General features: G+C 43.1%; 1 protein-coding gene across 1 annotated transcript; it reads right to left on the reverse strand.

Moving 5' to 3' along the window:
* Positions 1 to 1,569: 1,569 nt before the first annotated feature.
* Positions 1,570 to 18,515, reverse strand: LOC139358705 (spermatogenesis associated 45). Its single transcript, XM_071080349.1, has 3 exons — positions 18,413 to 18,515; positions 7,377 to 7,691; positions 1,570 to 1,739 (listed from the first exon to the last, which is right to left on the reverse strand). Exons 2-3 carry the CDS (start codon positions 7,651 to 7,653, stop codon positions 1,720 to 1,722), a joined length of 297 nt encoding a protein of 98 aa, XP_070936450.1. The 5' UTR covers positions 7,654 to 7,691; positions 18,413 to 18,515; the 3' UTR covers positions 1,570 to 1,719.
* Between the last annotated feature and the right edge of the window lie 32 nt (positions 18,516 to 18,547).

Consider the following 18,547-nt stretch of genomic DNA (forward strand, 5'->3'; position numbering starts at 1 on the left):
CAGACTTTCGCCACGTTGCATAGGGTGGAGGGCAGTGGCTATTCACAGGCATGATCCTAGCACACTACAGCCTTGAACTCCTGGACTCAAGTGATCCTCCCACTCCAGCCTCCTGAGTAGCTGGGACTATAGCTATCTGCCACCACTGCCTGGCTAGGTATTTGCCTTTTGGGAAGTGAAAAATTAGCTGTAGTTCTGTGTTGTTTATTATGATTTTTTTATAACATATTCTCATGGTGGATGAGTCTTATCTACACTGTGCCCTACTATATAGTTCTGGCTGACACAGGGTTTTAAGCCAGCTGACTTATCCATATCCCTTCAAATATCAGAACGCTTTGGCTTTCTATGAATCTGAGCTTCCTGTGGAAGTAGAGGGCAACCAAAAAAAAAGTGAGTGTCTTATTGAAATAAATACAAATGCCAAGAAGCTCTGGGTTCCAGCCCAGGCAGTGCTCTGCTTGGCATATGGACTAGGTTCTTAACCACATAAAGGAACATAAGCCAAGTTAAGATTTGAAGAGGCTCATGCCTGTAATCCCAGCATTTTGTGGGGCTGAGACGGGCAGATCACCCACGGTCAGGAGTTCGAGACCAGCCTGGGCAACATGGTGAAACCCCATCTCTACTAAAAATACAAAAAATTAGCCTGGCATGGTGGCACACACCTGTAGTCCCAGTTACTCAGGAGGCTGAGATGAGAATTGCTTGAACCTGGGAGACAGAGGTTGCAGCAAGCCAAGATCACACTACTGCACCCCAGCCTGGGCAACAGAGCGAGACTCCGTCTAAAAAAAAAAAAAAAAAAAAAAAGGATTTGAAAAGACTGTGATCCAAGAAGCAATGAAACAGAGGTGATAATAGCCAAACAGGATGCGGCCATGAGATAATTCTAACCATCACCACTGTGGGGATGGACAATGTAATGTAACAGAAAGCCCTGTCTCTACGCACCTTATATTAGCCTCTCAAATATCTCCTTATTCAAATCATCAAAACTATAACTTTAACAGAGGAAGTTAATCTATCATTTAGAAGCAAGTGTTAACTTTTTAGCCTTCAACCTGATCAGTGGGGTTGGTCAATATATTCCACTGAGTTATAGAAACAAATATAAACTACTATTTAAACATTTTAGATTACTAAGGAGAAGATCGCCCAGGCGTGGTGGCTCACGCCCATAATCCCAGCACTTTGGGATGCCAAGGCAAGTGGATCACCTGAGGTCAGGAGTTCAAGACCAGCCTGACCAACGTGGTGAAATGCCATCTCTACTACAAATACAAAAGTTAGCTGGGCATGGTGGCATGAGCCTGTAGTCCCAGCTTCTCAGGAGGCTGAGACAGGAGAATCGCTTAAACCCAGGGGGCGGAGGTTGCAGTGAGCCGAGATCGTGCCACTGCATTCCAGCCTGGGGAACAGAGCGAGACTCCGTCTCAAAAAAAAAAAAAAAAGTTGCAGGGGGGAATCACTGTAAAGTAAACTCTTAGGAATTCATCTTTGAAAGTATCTAAAAAACTCAAATCCTCTCTTCAAATCATCTAAGTCTAAATAACAGAACGGAATGAATAAAGATGTAATATGTTTTATGTGACTTAATGTTTTTTGAGGGATCTAGTGAATACTTTTGTTTAGTTTTGTTTATAATTAATAATTTGTAAATAATTTAGGCACACTGACGAAGAATCAAAGAGAAGGTATTTCTGTGTGTCTTTGTCTCTATCCAAATATGGCATTATCTGAAAAATAAAAAATAAAAAGTATTTGTTATATAACTTATAATACATTTCATGGTTTTTAAAATAACCCTGGAGGGCAGAGTATTGTGTTTCAGATACAGGAACTACGGTTTAGAAACACCAAATGGGCCGGCCGCAGTGGCTCACACCTGTAATCCCAGCACTCTGGGAGGCCGAGGCCGGTGGATCGCCTGAAGTCAGGAATTCGAGGCCATCCTGGCCAACATGGTGAAACCCCATCACTACTAAAAAAAATACAAAAATTAGCTGGGCGTGGTGGCACACACCTGTAGTCCCAGCTACTCAGGAGGCTGAGGCAGGAGAATCGGTTGAACCCGGGAGGCAGAGCTTGCAGTGAGCTGAGATCACGCCACTGCACTCCAGCCTAGGCGACAAAGCGAGACTCTGTCTCAAAAAACAAACAAACAAAAAATTAGCCGGGTGTGGTGGCGCACACCTATAATCCCAGCTACTCTGGAGGCTGAGGCAGGAGAATCGCTTGAACCCCGGCCAGCAGAGATTGCAGTGAGCCAAGATCAGGCCACTGCACTATAGCTTGTGACAAAGTGACAGAGTGAGACTCAATAAATTAAAAAACAAAACAAAAAACACCAAATGGCTGGGCACAGTGGCTCACGCCTGTAATCCCAGCACTTTGGGAGGCTGAGGCAGGCAGATTGCTTGAGGTCAAGAATTTGAGACCAACCTGGGCAACATGGCAAAACTCAGTCTCTATTAAAAAAATACAAAAGTTAGCCAGGCATGGTGGCACATGCCTATAGTCCTAGCTACTCGAGAGGCTGAGAGGTGGGAGGATCGCTCGAGCCCAGGAGGTTGAGGATACAGTGAGCCATGATCACACCACTGCACTCCAGCCCCAGTGACAGAGCAAGACTCTGCCTCCTAAAAAAAAAAAGTCAAATTACTAAAAGCATGATAGTATGCTTTTAGTATAGTATCTTTATTTCATTGGGTAGACCCAGATAAACAAATTTAAAAATAGTAAATGTCAGCTGGGTACAGTGGCTCACGCCTGTAATCCCAACACTTGAACAGAGGCAAATGACAGAGGCAAAACTTGAACCCAGGTGTTTTTAATTCTATGTATTTAAATAAACTGCCCCTCTTTTGGGCTCCACATCTCCAAGTGGAAGATTGAAAAGAGGACCTGGAAATCTCCAAAAGAACTTCTTTCCTAGTCTTCACGTCATTATTAATAGAAGCAAAGATGAGCTCCCAGAACTCCAAATACTCTATGAGAAATCTGTAACATTCCTTCCCCTCAACACACAGGCCTCCCCACCAGGTTAGACCACCACTAGGTTCGACCATCAGGACTAATCTCATTTTGTCCCTTATCCCTGTTTACACTGGACTCCTCAAGGAACCCAGGAGTCCTGGGTCATCCCTCACGCCCTGCATAGTAATAGTAAGTTCTATGGGCAGCAATACACCCTCCATCCAACACTTCCTATCCCCCACCCTGCTGTTTTCTGTTTCCCCATAGCTCTTACCCATTTATCACTATCTGATCTGACATTTACTTTTTTTTTTTTTTTTGAGACGGAGTTTCGATCTTGTTGCCCAGGCTGTAGTGCAGTGGTGCAATCTCTGCTCACTGTAACCACCTCCTCCCGGGTTCAAGCGATTCTCCTGCCTCAGCCTCCAGAGTAGCTGGGATTACAGGCGTGCACCACCATGCCCGGCTAATTTTTGTGGGATTTCATCATGTTGGTCAGGCTGGTCTTGAACTCCTGACTTCAGATGATCCACCCGCCTTTGCCTCCCAAAGTGCTGGGATTACAGGCGTGAGCCACTGTACCCAGCTGACATTTACTATTTTTTAACTTGTTTATCTGGCTCTACCCAATGAAATGTAAGCTTTTTTTTTTTTTTTTTTAAGAAATAGAGACGGGGCCTAAGTTGCCCACCCTGGTCTCAAACTCCTGGGCTCAAGGGATCCTCCTGCCTCAGCCTACCAAAGTGTTAGGATTTCAGGCGTAAGCCAGCACACCAAAACCTAAGCTTTCTGAGGTAAAATTTTATTCATCACTGTATTGACAAGCACATAGAAGAGTGCCTGACATAAAGTAAGCACTCACATGTATTTGTTGAAAGAATAAAGAGTAAATGAGTGTTTCTTCCTCTCGCACAGGTATGCAAAGGAAAAGAATACAGTGCCTTCCAATTCTTATGGAATATGTCCAGCAAAATATACTGTATTTTTTTTTTTTCTTTTGAGATGGAGTCTCACTCTGTTGCCCAGGCTGGAGTGCAATGACGCAATCTTGCCTCATTGCAACCTCCACCTCCCGGGTTCGAGCAATTATCCTGCCTCAGCCTCCCAAGTAGCTGGGACTACAGGCATGTGCCACCATGCTTGGCTAATTTTTATATTTTTTAGTAGAGACGGAGTTTCACCACGTTGGTCAGGCTGGATAAATATACTGTATTATTACTGTCTTGCATTTCTAAAGATTATTCCACAGCAACCATCTAAGGTTGCTGCGAGAAACTCTTAAGTTTGTGAGCCACTGCCCAAGGACATAGCTATTGGTCTCGAGAGGAATGAGGTAAGTTCTACCACTACTTCTGGGAAAGTATATTCCATGTCCCAACATTTATTCAATCAGCCAGGAAACGTTTCCTCAGTTCCTAATTTGTGCCAGACACTGTTCTAGGGACTGAGGATAAAGTAGTGAAAAAAGCAGATACCATCCCTGCCTTCAAGGAGCTTGGCCTTCATTAGGGAGTGATAAACACTGTGGTAAAAAAGAAAGCTGGGTAAGGGATTGTAGAGTGTTGAGGAGTGCTGCTTAGATAGGGTGGTTTCTTTTGTTTATGTTTTATTTCAGTAGTTTTTGGGGTAAAGGTGGATTTTGGTTACATGGGTAAGTTCTGTAGCGGTGATTTCTGGGATTTTGGTGCACCCATCATCCGAGCAGTGTACATTGTACCCAATATTTGGTCTTTTATCCCTCGCCCCTCTTTTACCTTTCTTTCCCTTGGGGTTCCTAAAGTCCATTATATCATTCTTATGCCTTTGCATCCTCATGGCTTAGGTCCCACTTATAAGTCAGAACAGACAATATTTGGTTTTCCATTCCTGAGTCACTTCACTCAGAATAATGGTCTCCTGGCAGGGCGCAGTGGCTCAAGCCTATAATCCCAGCACTTTGGGAGGCTGAGGTGGGTGGAACACTTGAAGCCAGGAGTTTGAAACTGGCCTGGCCAACATGGCAAAACCCTATCTCTACTAAACAAACAAACAAAAAAAATAGCCAGGCGTGGTGGCAGGCAATCCCAGCTCCTTGGAAGGCTGAAGCACTTGAACCCGGAGGGCAGAGGTTGCAGTGAGCTGAGATCACGTCATTGTACTTCAGCCTGGGTGACAGAGAGACTCAGCTTTCACAGAATTGAAGAGAGTTAGGGCCTTGCTCTGGGTTAGGCTTTGGCTTAAGGAAATGTTGTGGCTGGGTTGATCTGTCCAGATCACTGAAACTTTCTCCCTATCGGCAATAAGGCTGTTTTGCTTTCTTATCATTTGTGTGTTCACTGAAGGAAATTTTTAATTTCCTTCAAGAGTTTTTCCTTTGCATTGATAATTTGGATAAATGATTGGCACAAGAGTCCTGGCTTTTGGCCTATCTTGGCTTTTGCCATGCCTTCCTCACTAAGCTTAACCATTTCTAGCTTTTGATTTAAAGTGAGATGTAATACTTCCTCCTTTCATCTCAGGTGATCTGCCCACCTCAGCCTCCCAAAATGCTAGGATTATCGGCATGAGCCACCGTGCCCAGCCCTAGAGTTATTTTTGAATAAAACGAACACATGACTCTTACAGATGAACTCTAAACACAGTGGAGAATTTCAGCTTTCTACACCACACTGTATCACACTCTACTCCACTTCCTGAGAGCACTGGGGAAGGGTAAAGTCACAGCCACATCAAATAAGTGAAATCTCGAATGTGGTGATTCTTTTGTTTCTGATCTAAATTAGTAACTTGTTGGTTGTATTAGATATGGTTACACACCCCCTTCTCTTTTTTTCAAATAAATTAAAATATGCTATCTCAGCTACCTGCCTAGACTAAGAAACAAGTATTCACAATGAAGGTATTTATCAGCTCCCCTTCTTCCTTCTATAAAATAATACCACCACCATCACCACCATGCCATCCCCTGCCCCCAACAACTTTCCTCCAGTTTTTTTTTTTTTTTTTGATAAGGAGTCTTAGTTTGTCGCCTGGGCTGGAGTACACTGGAGTGACCTCGGCTCACTGCAATCTTCACCTCCAGTATTCAAGCAATTCTCCTGCCTCAGCCTCCCAAGTAGCTGGGAGTAAAGGTGCCTGCTGCCATGCCCAGCTAAGTTTTGCATTTTTAGTAGAGATGGGGTTTCACCATGTTGGCCAGGCTGGTCTCAAACTCCTGACCTCAGGTGATTCGCCTGCCTCAGCCTCCCAAAGTGCTGGGATTAGAGGCGTGAGCCATTGTGCCCAGCCCCTCCACATTTTATTAGGGCTTTTTGTATGATGTTTATTATCAAAAGGATCTCCACTGCACCTCAATTTTGCACATGAAATGTGTGTAAAGGCCAGAAAAATTGATGAGATAGTAGGTTTCTGAAGTTTTTGTGGTCTATTGTAATTACTGTAACAACTCTTATCAAAATGTGGTTCTCAGGCCATCAGCATCAGCATCACCTTAGTCTGCTGAGAATGCAGATTTCCAGGCACCTCCCTAGAGCCTACTGAATGAGATGGCTTGAAGCTGGGGCCTGGGACTCTGTATGCATAAAAAAATGAGAGTCTCTGGTCTATAATACATCTTACAATCCACCAGCCTGTTTAATGACACTTTTACCTTCAAATAGATTGCCTTTATGCTATACCAGGGCAATACTCAGGTACCTCTTTCAATCCCAGAAATTATTCCTAATTCTTAGGAATACCTACAAATCCTTCCTATAAATCGGTTAAGAATCGTATCATAGGCCAGGTGTGGTGGCTCACGCCTGTAATCCCAGCGCTTTGAGAGGCTGAGGCGGGCGGATTACCTGAGGTCTGGAGTTCAAGACCAGCCTGACCAACATGAAGAAACCCCGTCTCTACTAAAAATATAAAAAAATCAGTCAGATGTGGTGGTGCATTCCTATAACCCCAGCTACTTGAGAGGCTGAGGCAGGAGAATCGCTTGAACCCGGGAGATGGAGGTTGCGGTAAGATGAGATCGTGTCATTGCACTCCAGCCTGGGCAGCAAGAGCAAAACTCTGTCTCAAAAAAAAAAAAAAAAAAAACACAGTCCTATCATAGGCTGGGTGTGGTGGCTCATGCCTGTAATCCCAGCACTTTTGGAGGCCGTGGTGGGTGGATCACCTGAGGTCAGGAGTTTGAGACCAGCCTGGCCAACAAGGTGAAACCCCGTCTCTACTAAAAAATACAAAACAATTAGCCAGGCGTGGTGGCAGGCGCCTGTATTCCCAGCTACCTGGGAGGCTGAGGCAGAAGAATCGCTTGAACCCGTGAGGTGGAGTTTGCAGTGAGCTGACATGGTGCCATTGCACTCCAGCCTGGGTGACAAGAGCAAAACTCCGTTTCAAAAAAAAAAAAAAATCCTATCATAACTTCTTACTTTTTGGTGGAAAGTGCTTTCTCTCCGCGTGAGCAAGGAGACTCAGCTTGACCCAGGAGCTCCTGCCACTGTCAGGAATAGGCTCTTTGGTTGTGGTATGAGTAAAGGACTGACAGGCACTCGGGAAGTGCCTCTTTTGAACTCTCAGTAAGCTGACTTGATTGCTTCGTTCCACCAAGCAGTTGGATTCACGCTTTTTGTTTATCTCCTCCAGGAGATGTTGTTTGCTTACTCCATGTTTTTTAATTATTTCAATGGTTCTGTTTATAGATGCCATTATGCTCACAAACCAATTGTCAAGCGATTCTTGCTGTCCTACAAACAAAAGAAAAAATACTTTTGATTGTCTTTTTGACTCAGAAGCCAGTATTCACAATCACGTTGACCAGTTTCTCTTTTTTCCTTCTATACAATAACATCACCACCCACTACCACCAAGCCTCCCACCCCACGCTTCACTTTTTTATGTACTTTTTTTTTTAGACAGGGTCTTGCTCTGTCTCCCAGGCTGGCATGCAGGGCATGATCTCAGCTCACTGCAACTTCTACCTTCCAGATTCAAGTGATTCTTGTGCCTCAGCCTCCTAAGTAGCTGGAATTACAGGCTTGTACAACCATGCCCGGCTAATTTTTCTGTTTTCAGTAGAGATGGGGTTTCACCATGTTGGCCAGGCTGGTCTCGAACTCCTGGTCTCAGGTGATCTGCCTACCTCAGTTTCCCAAAGTGCTGGGATTACAGGTGTGAGCCACCATGCCCAGTCAGCACACCTCACAATTTTTTTTTTTTTTTTTTTTTTTTTTTGAGACGGAGTCTCACTCTGTCACCTAGGCTGGAGTGCAGTGGCTTGATCTCAGCTCACTGCAATCTCCGCCTCCTGGGTTCAAGCAATTCTGCCTCAGCTTCCTAAGTAGCTGGGATTACAGGCATGCACCACCACGCCCGGCTAATTTTTTTTTTTTTTTTTTTTTTTTGTATTTTTAGTAAAGACGGGGTTTCACCATATCGGCCAGGTTGGTCTCAAACTCCTCAACTTGTGATCCACCTGCCTCAGCCTCCCAAAGTGCTGGGATTACAGGCATGAGCCACTGCACCCGGCCACACCTCACCTTTTATTATTGTTTCTTAAGGGTTTTATTTTTTGTTTTTTAGGTTTTCTTCAAGGGTAAGAAAGGTTAAAAAGGTATGGTAAGAGGATATATTATTGTTTTTGAAAATTATACTATGCATTGTTTTTTGCTTTTAGAAGCATTTATTATTTCTTCTGATTATAAAAATAATACATGTTTATTACATATATTAATAATGTAATAGATAAATAATACATGTTTAAATACATGATTATAAAAAATGGGATACATATTCATGGTAGATAATTAAGAAAATACAGAAAAACATAAAGTAGAAAAGTTAAAATTACTCTTTTTCCAGAGACATCCATTAATATTTTGGGTATTACTTTCCCAATAAGTATCCAAAGGGATTTTAATTTTAAAAAGTGGTGGCCAGGCACTGTGGCTCATGCCTGTAATCTCAGCACGTTGGGAGGCCGAGGCGGACAGATCACGAGGTCAGGAGTTCAAGACCAGCCTGGCCAACATAGTGAAACCCCGTCTCTACTAAAAATTAGCCGGGCATGGTGGTAGGCACCTGTAATCCCAGCTACTCCGGAGGCTAAGGCATGAGAATCACTTGAACCCAGGAGGCAGAGGTTGCAGTGAGCCAAGATCACGCCATTGCACTCCAGCCGGTGTGACAGTGTGAGACTCCATCTCAAAAAAAACAAAGTGACCAGGCACAGTAGCTCACGCCTATAATCCCAACACCTTGGAAGGCCGAGGTGGGAAGATCACTTAAGCCTGGGAGGTGAAGATTGCAGTGAGCTGAGATTGTGCCATTGCACTACAGCCTGGGTGACAGAGCAAAATTTGGAAAGAGAGAGAAATATTCAGAACTGATAAATGATATAGTTCACAGTCTCAAGAAGCTCAAACAATAGGAGTCAGGATTTTTAAAAAGCCCACACTGAGATTACAGTGAATTTAAAAAGAAAAGAAAATCTTAAAAGCAACCAGAGAATAAAAGGAGGGGCAATTGAACCAACAGCTGACTCCTCAACAAGCAAAAATATAAGCCAGAAGACAAAGAAATGGGGCCTGGTGTGGTGGCTCACACCTGTAATCCCAGCACTTTGGGAGGCTGATGTGGGTGGGTCACCTGAGGTCAGGAGTTGGAGACCAACCTGGCCAACATGGTGAAACCCTGTCTCTATTAAAAATACAAAAAAATTAGCTGGGCATGGTGGTATGCACTTGTAATCCCAGCTACTCAGGAGGTGGAGGCAGGAGAATTGCTTGAACCCGGGAGGCAGAGGTTGTAGTGAGTCAATATCATGCCACTGCACTCCAGCTTGGGCGGCTGAGCAAGACTCTGTCTCCAAAAAAAAAAAAAAAAAAAATACATTCATTATCACCAGTCACTAGGAAAGTGTAAATCAATACTATAATGAGATATCATTAGATACCACTAGAATGGCTGAAATGAAAAAGATTGACCAAACCATGTGTTAACAAAGATATGGAGGACCTGGAATTCTCATATGCTGCTAGTGAGAATGTAAAATGGAACAATGTCTTTGGAAAATAATCATGCAGCTTCTGAAAAAGTTAAATATACTCCTATTATTTGATCCATTCTTAGGTATTTACCCTAGAGCAATGAAATTCTCCACACACACGTATAAAGAAATGTATCAGTACATATGAAAACTAACTCATTAATTTCATCACAGCTTTCTAAAAAACTTTTGTTTTTTTTTTACACAGCTTTATTTTTATTTATTTATTTTTGAGACAGGGTCTCTTTCTGTCACCCAGGCTAGAGTGAAGTGGTGTGACCATGGCTTACTGTATCCTCAACCTCCCAGCCTCAAGTCATCTTCCCACCTCAGCCTCCCAAGTGCTGCGATACAGGCGCAGGCCACCACACCTGGCTATTTTTGTTTTTATTTTTCATAGAGATGAGGTCTCATTATGTTCCTAAGGCTGGTCTTGAATTCCTGGGCTCAAGGGATCCTCATGCCTTGGCCTCCCAGAGTACTGAGATTACAGGTGTGAGCAGAGCCACCAGGCCCAGCCCAGAGCTTTATTTTCATGAGCCAAAAAGTTCTAACAATCCAAATGTCCATCAACAGCAGAACAAATAAATTGTGGTATATGTACACAATGGACACTGAGTTATAAAATATATTTATATATATATAGTATGTATATAATATATTCCTTTTACCTGAGATGCTAATTCATCAATATATATATTTTGAGTTGTGTTCATATATTATTGATAAACACAATATTATGGCTGAATCTCTAAATAACTAGGCTGAGTTAAAAAAAAAAAAGCCAGACAAATCAGAATGTATAGTGTATGATTCTATGCATATAAAACTCTAGGAAATATTAGGCTAGGCATGGTGGCTCACACCTGTAATCCCAGCACTTTGGAAAGCTGAGGAAGGAGGACTGCTTGAGCTCAGGAGTTCAAGACCAGACTAAGCAACATAATAAGACCTCATCTCTACAAAAAATTCAAGAACTTAACTACGTGTGGTGGCACCTGCCTGTAATCCTAGCTATTCAGGAGGGGGGTACAAACAACAAACAAACAAACAAAATTAATTTTAATTTTAAATTCTTTTGTTTTTGTGTTTTTTTTTTGAGACAGAGTCTTGCTCTGCCGCGAACGCTGGAGTGCAGGTTCAAGCGATTCTCATGCCTCAGCCTCCCAAAGTAGCTGGGATTACAGAGGCGCGCCACCATGCCCAGCTATTTCTGGTACAGGCGTGAGCCACCGCGCTCGCCTGTTTTTGTTTTGTTTTGTTTTGTTTGAGACAGAGTCTCCCTCTGTCACCCAGGCTGGAGTGCAGTGGTGCAATCTTAGCTTACCGCAAGCTCCGCCTCCCGGGTTCACGCCATTCTCCTGCCTCAGCCTCCCCAGTAGCTGGGACTACAGGTGCCAGCCACCACGCCTGGCTAATTTTTTGTATTTTGAGTAGACAGGGGGTTTTACCATGTTAGCCAGGATGGTCTCGATCTCCTGAGCTCGTGATCCACCCGCCTTGACCTCCCAAAGTGCTGGGATTACAGGCATGAGCCACGGTGCCAGCCCCGCGCTCGCCTTTCAAATTCTTTTATTTATTTTTTATTTTTTTATTTTTTTGAGACAGAGTCTCGCTCTGTTTCCAGGATGGAGTCCAGTGGAGCGATATTGGCTCACTGCAACCCCCGACTCCCTGGTTCACGTGATTCTCCTGCCTCAGCCTCCCCAGTAGCTGGGATTACAGGCATGCGCCACCACACCCAGCTAATGTTTGTAAGTCCTTTTAAATTCTTTTGGAGTGGGAGACATCATCTTTCTTTTTTCTTTTTTTTCCTTTTGAGATGGGGGCCTCATTCTGTCACCCAGGCTGGAATCCAGTGGCATGATCTTGGCTCACTGCAACCTCTGCCTCCTGGGCTCAAGTGATCCTCCATCTTCAGCCTCCTGAGTGGCTGGGACTACCACAGGTGCGCACCACCATGCCCAGCTAATTTTTTTGTATTTTTGGTAGAGAGAGGGTTTCACCACATTGCCCAGGCTGGGCTGAAACTCCTAAGCTCAAGCGATCTACCCACCTCAGCTTTTCAAAGTGCTGGGATTACAGGTATGAGCCACTGTGCCTGACATTAATTATTCTTTTTATTGCTAGACTTTAGGTTGTTTTCAGTTTATTTTTATAATAATGCTTTGAAACACATTGAAGTGACAGAAATCACACAAACACACATTGTTTTAGGAAAGCTACCAGAGCCATCAATTTTTCATTCCTAAATAAGCAAAGAAGAGAGGTACCATTTTTTTTTTCTTTTGAGAAGGAGTCTTGCTCTGTCGCCCAGGCTGGGCATCACTCCGTCTCAAAAAAATAAAACAAAATAATAAAATATAAAAAGGTCAGTCGGTCAATTGCTTGTTTTTGTTTGTTAGTTTTGAAATGGAGTCTCACTCTGTCACCCAGGCTGGAGTACAATGGCGTGATCTTGGCTCACTGCAACCTCTCCCTCCTGGGTTCAAGTGATTCTCGTGCTTCAGCCTCCTGAGTAGCTGGGGCTACAGGTGTGCACCACCATGCCCAGCTAAATTTTTTTTGTATTTTTAGTAGAGAGGGGGTTTCACCATGTTGGTTGGCCAGTCTGGTTTTGAACTCCTGACCTCAAGTGATCTGCCTGCCTTGGCCTCCCAAAGTGCTGGGATGACAGGCGTAAGCCATCACCCCCGGCTTGAGTTAATTTATATTTTGTTAAAAGTCCATTTTAGGCTGGGCACGGTGGCTCATGCCTGTAATCCCAGCCCTTTGGGAGGCCGAGATCAGGGGTTTGAGACCAGCCTGGCCAACATGGTGAAATCTGGTCTCCATTAAAAATACAAAAATTAGCCAGGTGTGGTGGCAGGCACCTGTAATCCCAGCTACTCAGGAGGCTGAAGCAGGAGAATCGCTTGAACCCAGGAGGCAAGAGGTTGCAGTGAGCCGAGATCACGCCATTGCACTCCAGCCTGGGGAACAAGAGTGAGACTTGGTCTCAAAAAAATAAAAATAAAATAAAAGCCCATTTTATAGGTGAACTGCAAATAAAACATCGATGCCTTAGTTAAAAGTTCACCATGAAGATTGCAAAATTCAAACTCTTAATTACAAGCTGCCTGACAACTGGAGCTAAATAAAACAAAATAGACACAGTAATAGAGTCTAGTGGTACAAGCATATTTTTTAAGTAAAAAAGATTTGATTAATATTTTACCTGTGCTGCCTCCTAACTGTATGATCTTGTTTAAGTTACTTACCTTCTCTGGGCCTCAGTTTCCTTATGTGTTAAATGAAAATAATATCCAGGCCAGGCACGGTGGCTCGTGCCTGTAATCCCAACACTTTGGGAGGTCTAGGCAGGTGATCACCTGAAGTCGGGAGTTCGAAGCCAGACTGGCAACATGGTAAAACCCCACCTCGGCCGGGCACAGTGGCTCATGCCTGTAATCCCAGCACTTTGGGAGGCCGAGGCGGGCATACCACTAGGTCAGGAGATCGAGACCATCCTGGCTAACACGGTGAAACCCCATCTCTACTAAAGATACCAAAAAAAAAAATTAGCCAGGCGTGGTGGTGGGCACCTGTAGTCCCAGGTACTCCAGAGGCTGAGGCAGGAGAATGGCGTGAACCCAGGAGGCAGAGCTTGCAGTGGGTCAAGATCATACCACTGCACTCCAGCCTGGGTGGCAGAGCAAGACTCCGTTTCAAAAAAAAAAAAAAAAAAAAAAAAAAACCCCGTCTCTACTGAAAAAAAAAAAATCACAAAATTAGCCAGTGCAGTGGCACATGCTTGTAATCCCAGCTACTCCAGAGGCTGAGGCAGGAGAATCGCTTGAACCCTGGAGGAAGAGGTTGTGGTGAGCCAAGACCACGCCATTGCACTCCAGCCTGGGCAACAAAAGCAACACTCTGTCTCAAAAAAAAAAAAAGAAAATAATATCAAACTCACAGTGTCATAAGGACTAAATGAGCTAATAAATATCAAGAGCTTAATACAACCAACCCTCAGTAAGTGGTAACTTTATCATATTAAATAGGCACTTTGAAAAAAGTTTTGTTCAATTCGATAAGTAAATAATTTAGTATTTTCTTTTCTCCCCAGTTTCTAATCTTGTTTACTTGCTGTGTGACTAGAATTGGCTACATAATTTGTAGGGTCCAGTGAAAATAAAAATGCTGGACCCTTTATTAACAAACAATGGAGACGTTCAAGGTAATGACAGTAAAACTTTAAGCCAATTGTGAGACCCTTCTGAGCAAAGGGTCCTATGTGCCTGTTTGGGTCTCATGCCTGTGAAACTGGTCCTGTGTGTGATATACGAACAGGCCAATTTCAACTGCTAATTTATCCAATTTTACAATCTCTTAAATGGAGAAAGTAATATGTTTAACTCATGACTTTGAAAGGTCTGGTCCAAAAACCAGACAAGTCTTACAGGTTAGTTCAGGATCTGCACCTTATCAACCAAATTGTCTTGCCTATCTACCCCATAGTGCCAAACCCATATACTCTCCTATCCTCAATACCTCCCTCCACAACCCATTATCCTGTTCTAGATAAACCTAGCTGACCCCATAAATCCTAAATCCTTTCCCCACTCCCCTTTCTATTCCTTAAAAAACAGCCCTAAAACCTGCTCCCACATTAGCTCTCCCTAACTCATCCCAACTTTTTCATTACACACAGCTGAAGTGCAGGGCTATGTGGTTGGACTTCTTACACAAAAGCGGGGACCACACCCTGTGGCCTTTCTGTCCAAACAACTTGACCTTACTGTTTCAGCCTAGCCCTCATGTCTGCATGCAGTGGCTGCTGCTGCTTTACTACTTTTAGAGGCCCTCAAAATCACAAGCTATGCTCCACTTACTCTCTACAGTTCCCATAACTTTCAAAATCTATTTTCCTCCTCACATTTGATGCATATACTTTCTGCCCCCCAGCTCCTTCAGCTTTACTCACCCTTTGTTGAGTCTCCCACAATTACCATTGTTCCTGGCCCGGACTTCAATCCGGCCTCCCACATTATTCCTGATACCACACCTGACCCACATGACTGTATCTCTCTGATCCACCTGACATTCACTCCATTTCCCCGTATTTCCTTCTTTCCTGTTCCTCACCCTGATCACACTTGGTTTATTGATGGCAGTTCCACCAGGCCTAATTGCCACTCACCAGCAAAAGCAGGCTATGCTATAGTATCTTCCACATCTATCACTGAGGCTACTTCTCTGCCCCCCGCCCACTACCTCTCAGCAAGCCAAACTCATTGCCTTAACTCGGGCCCTCACTCTTGCAAAGGGACTACACATCAATATTTATACTGACTCTAAATATGCCTTCCATATCCTGCACCACTATGCTGTGATATAGGCTGAAAGAGGTTTCCTCACTATGCAAGGGTCCTCCATCATTAATGCCTCTTTAATAAAAACTCTTCTCAAGGCTGCCTTACTTCCAAAGGAAGCCAGAATCATTCACTGCAAGGGCCATCAAAAGGCATCAGATTCCATTGCTCAGGGCAATGCTTATGCTGATAAGGTAGCTAAAGAAGCAGCTAGCATTCCAACTTCTGTCCCTCAGGGTCAGTTTTTCTCCTCATCAGTCACTCCCACCTACTCCCCCACTGAAACTTCCACCTATCAATCTCTTCCCACACAAGACAAATGGTTCTTGGACCAAGGAAAATATCTCCTTCAAGCCTCATAGGCCCATTCTATTCTGTCATCATTTCATAACCTCTTCCATGTAGGTTACACGCCCACTAGCCTGTCTCTTAGAATCTCTCATTTTCTTTCCATCTTGAAAATCTATCCTCAAGAAAATCATTTCTCTGTGTTCCATCTACTATTCTACCACCCCTCAGGGATTGTTCAGGCCCCCTCCCTTCCCTACACATCAAGCTCGGGGATTTGCCCCCTCTCAGGACTGGCAAATTGACTTTACTCACATGCCCCGAGTCAGGAAACTAAAATACCTCTTGGTCTGGGTAGGCACTGTCACTGGATGGTAGAGGCCTTTCCCACAGGGTCTGAGAAGGCCACCTTGGTCATTTCTTCCCTTCTGTTAGACATAATTCCTTGGTTTGGCCTTCCCACCTCTATACAGGCTGACAACGGATGGCCTTTATTAGTCAAATCACCCAAGCAGTTTCTCAGGCTCTCGGTATTTAGGGCTCCTGGTTTTACCTCAAATCGCCACCCTTAAGTCTCTCTTGAAGTGGATAGAAGATCTTCAGTGGCAAGGTACGCTCCATACTTTCGCCCTGATGAAGTCCTATTCTTTACTTTTATACTCACTCTTATTCTGGCTGCCATTCTTATGCCACCCTCTACCTCTCCCCAGCTTTCTCCACCATACTATCAATCTCACGCTCTCCTAGCTGTTTCTAATCCTTCTTTAACAAACAATTGCTGGCTTTGCATTTCTCTTTCCTCCAAAATCTCCGAGGCCTGGACTTACTCACTGCTAAAAAAAGAGGAATCTGTATATTTTTTAATAGAGAGTGTTGTTTTTACCTAAATTAATCTAGCCTGGTATGTGACAACATAAAAAAACTCAAGTATAGAGCCCAAAAACTCACCAACCAAGCAAATAATTATGCTGAACCCCCTTGGGTGCTCCCTAATTGGATGTCCTGGGTCCTCCCAATTCTTAGTCCTTCAATATCTATTTTTCTCCTTCTCTTATTTGAATCTTGTGTCTTCCTTCCATTTAGTTTCTTAATTCATATAAAACCACATCCAGGCCATCACCAATCATTCTATACAACAAATACTCCTTTTAGCAAGCCCACAATATCACCCCTTACCCCAAAATCTTTCTTCAGCTTAATCTCTCTCACTCTAGGTTCCCACGCTGCCCCTAATCCCAGTCGAAACAGCCCTGAGAAACATCGCTCATTATCTTGCCATACCACCCCCAAAAATTTTTGTTGCCTCAACACTTCACCACTATTTTGTTTTGTTTTTCTTATTGACATAAGAAGACAGGAATGTCAGGCCTCTGAGCCCAAGCTAAGCCATCATATCCCCTGTGACCTGCACCTATACATCCACATGGCCTGAAGCAACTGAAGATCCACAAAAGAAGTGAAAATAGCCTTAACTGATGACATTCCACCATTGTGATTTGTTCCTGCCCCACCCTGATAGGATATATTTCCCCCCCCAGCCCTTAAAAAGATACTTTGTAATATCCTCCCCACCCTTAAGAATGTACTTTGTCCACCTATCCTAAACCTATAGGAACTAATGAAAATCCCACCACCCTTTGCTAACTCCTTTTTCAGACTCAGCCCGCCTGCACCCAGGTGAAATAAACAGCCTTGCTGCTCACACAAAGCCTGTTTGGCGGTCTCTTCACACGGACGCCCGTGACAAAAGGGGCTTTGAAGAGCTGCCCAAAATAGCTCAGTTGGGAGAGCATTAGACTGAAAGGGGCTTTGAAACTGTTTTTTCTTTTTTTTTCTTTTTTCATTTTTTGAGACAAGGTCTCACTCTGTCACCCAGGCTGGAGTGCAGTGAGTGACTTGATCACAGCTCACTGCAGCCTCAACCTCCTGGGCTCAGGGGATCCCCTCACCTCAGCCTTCCAAGTAGCTGGAACTACAGACACACACCACCATGCCTGGCTAATTTTTGTATTTTTTGTAGAGATGTGGTTTCACCATGTTGCCCAGGCTGGTCTTGAACTCCTGGGGTCAAGTGATCCTCCTGCCTCAGCCTCCCAAAGTGCTGGGATTACAAGCGTAATTGTGCCCAGCCCAGGTTTTGAAAATATTAAACATGTATATACTGTAGACCCTCATTATTCATTGATTACATATTTGCAAATGTGGTTACTCCCTAAAATGTATTTGTTACCCAAATAGCACTAGTAGCACTAGCCTGGGAAAATGATCAAAAGTATGGTTTCTATTGAATCCATATTGCTTTTGTGCCATTGTAAAGTCAAACAATTGTATGTCAAACCATTGTGAGTGGGGGGCCAGCTGTATTCTTTCTAGGAGCAATGGTTCACTATTTGCTAATTTAATGTTTGTGGCAACTTTATAGAATATATGATATATATATAATATAAATGTTATGTATATTTATATGTAAATACATTATATATACTTATATATAAATACATTGTATATATTTATATATAAATACATTATATTATATATAATGTATATATGATACATTGTATATTTATATATAAATACATTATATACTTGTATATTACATATATTTATATATTATATATACATTATATATTTATATATACATGTGATATATTTATATGCAAATATATAATATATATTTATATATTATATTATATATTTATGTTATATATAAATATATAATAATGAGAATTGACTGTATGAGAAAATACATTACTATTTCTACAGGTATATTATTATAAATTACCTTTAACATACTAACATACAGCAACCCAAAGCGTGTTTCAAGTCCACTGGTGTGGATTAGCCCACTGGGATGCTGCCTTGGTGATGGAATATTCTGATCAGTGACATTCCAACTTTGTTCTAGTCATAGAAGCCT

The sequence above is a fragment of the Macaca nemestrina genome, chromosome 1 (assembly GCF_043159975.1).
Source record: "Macaca nemestrina isolate mMacNem1 chromosome 1, mMacNem.hap1, whole genome shotgun sequence".
NCBI lineage: Eukaryota > Metazoa > Chordata > Mammalia > Primates > Cercopithecidae > Macaca > Macaca nemestrina.

Coding starts and splice junctions, on each gene's coding strand:
- LOC139358705 (XM_071080349.1), bottom strand. CDS start 7,653: ATGGCATCTATAAACAGAACCATTGAAATAATTAAAAAACATGGAGTA. Junction 1,740..7,376: donor AAAGCACTTTCCACCAAAAA/GTAAGAAGTTAT, acceptor TTTATTTTTCAG/ATAATGCCATATTTGGATAG.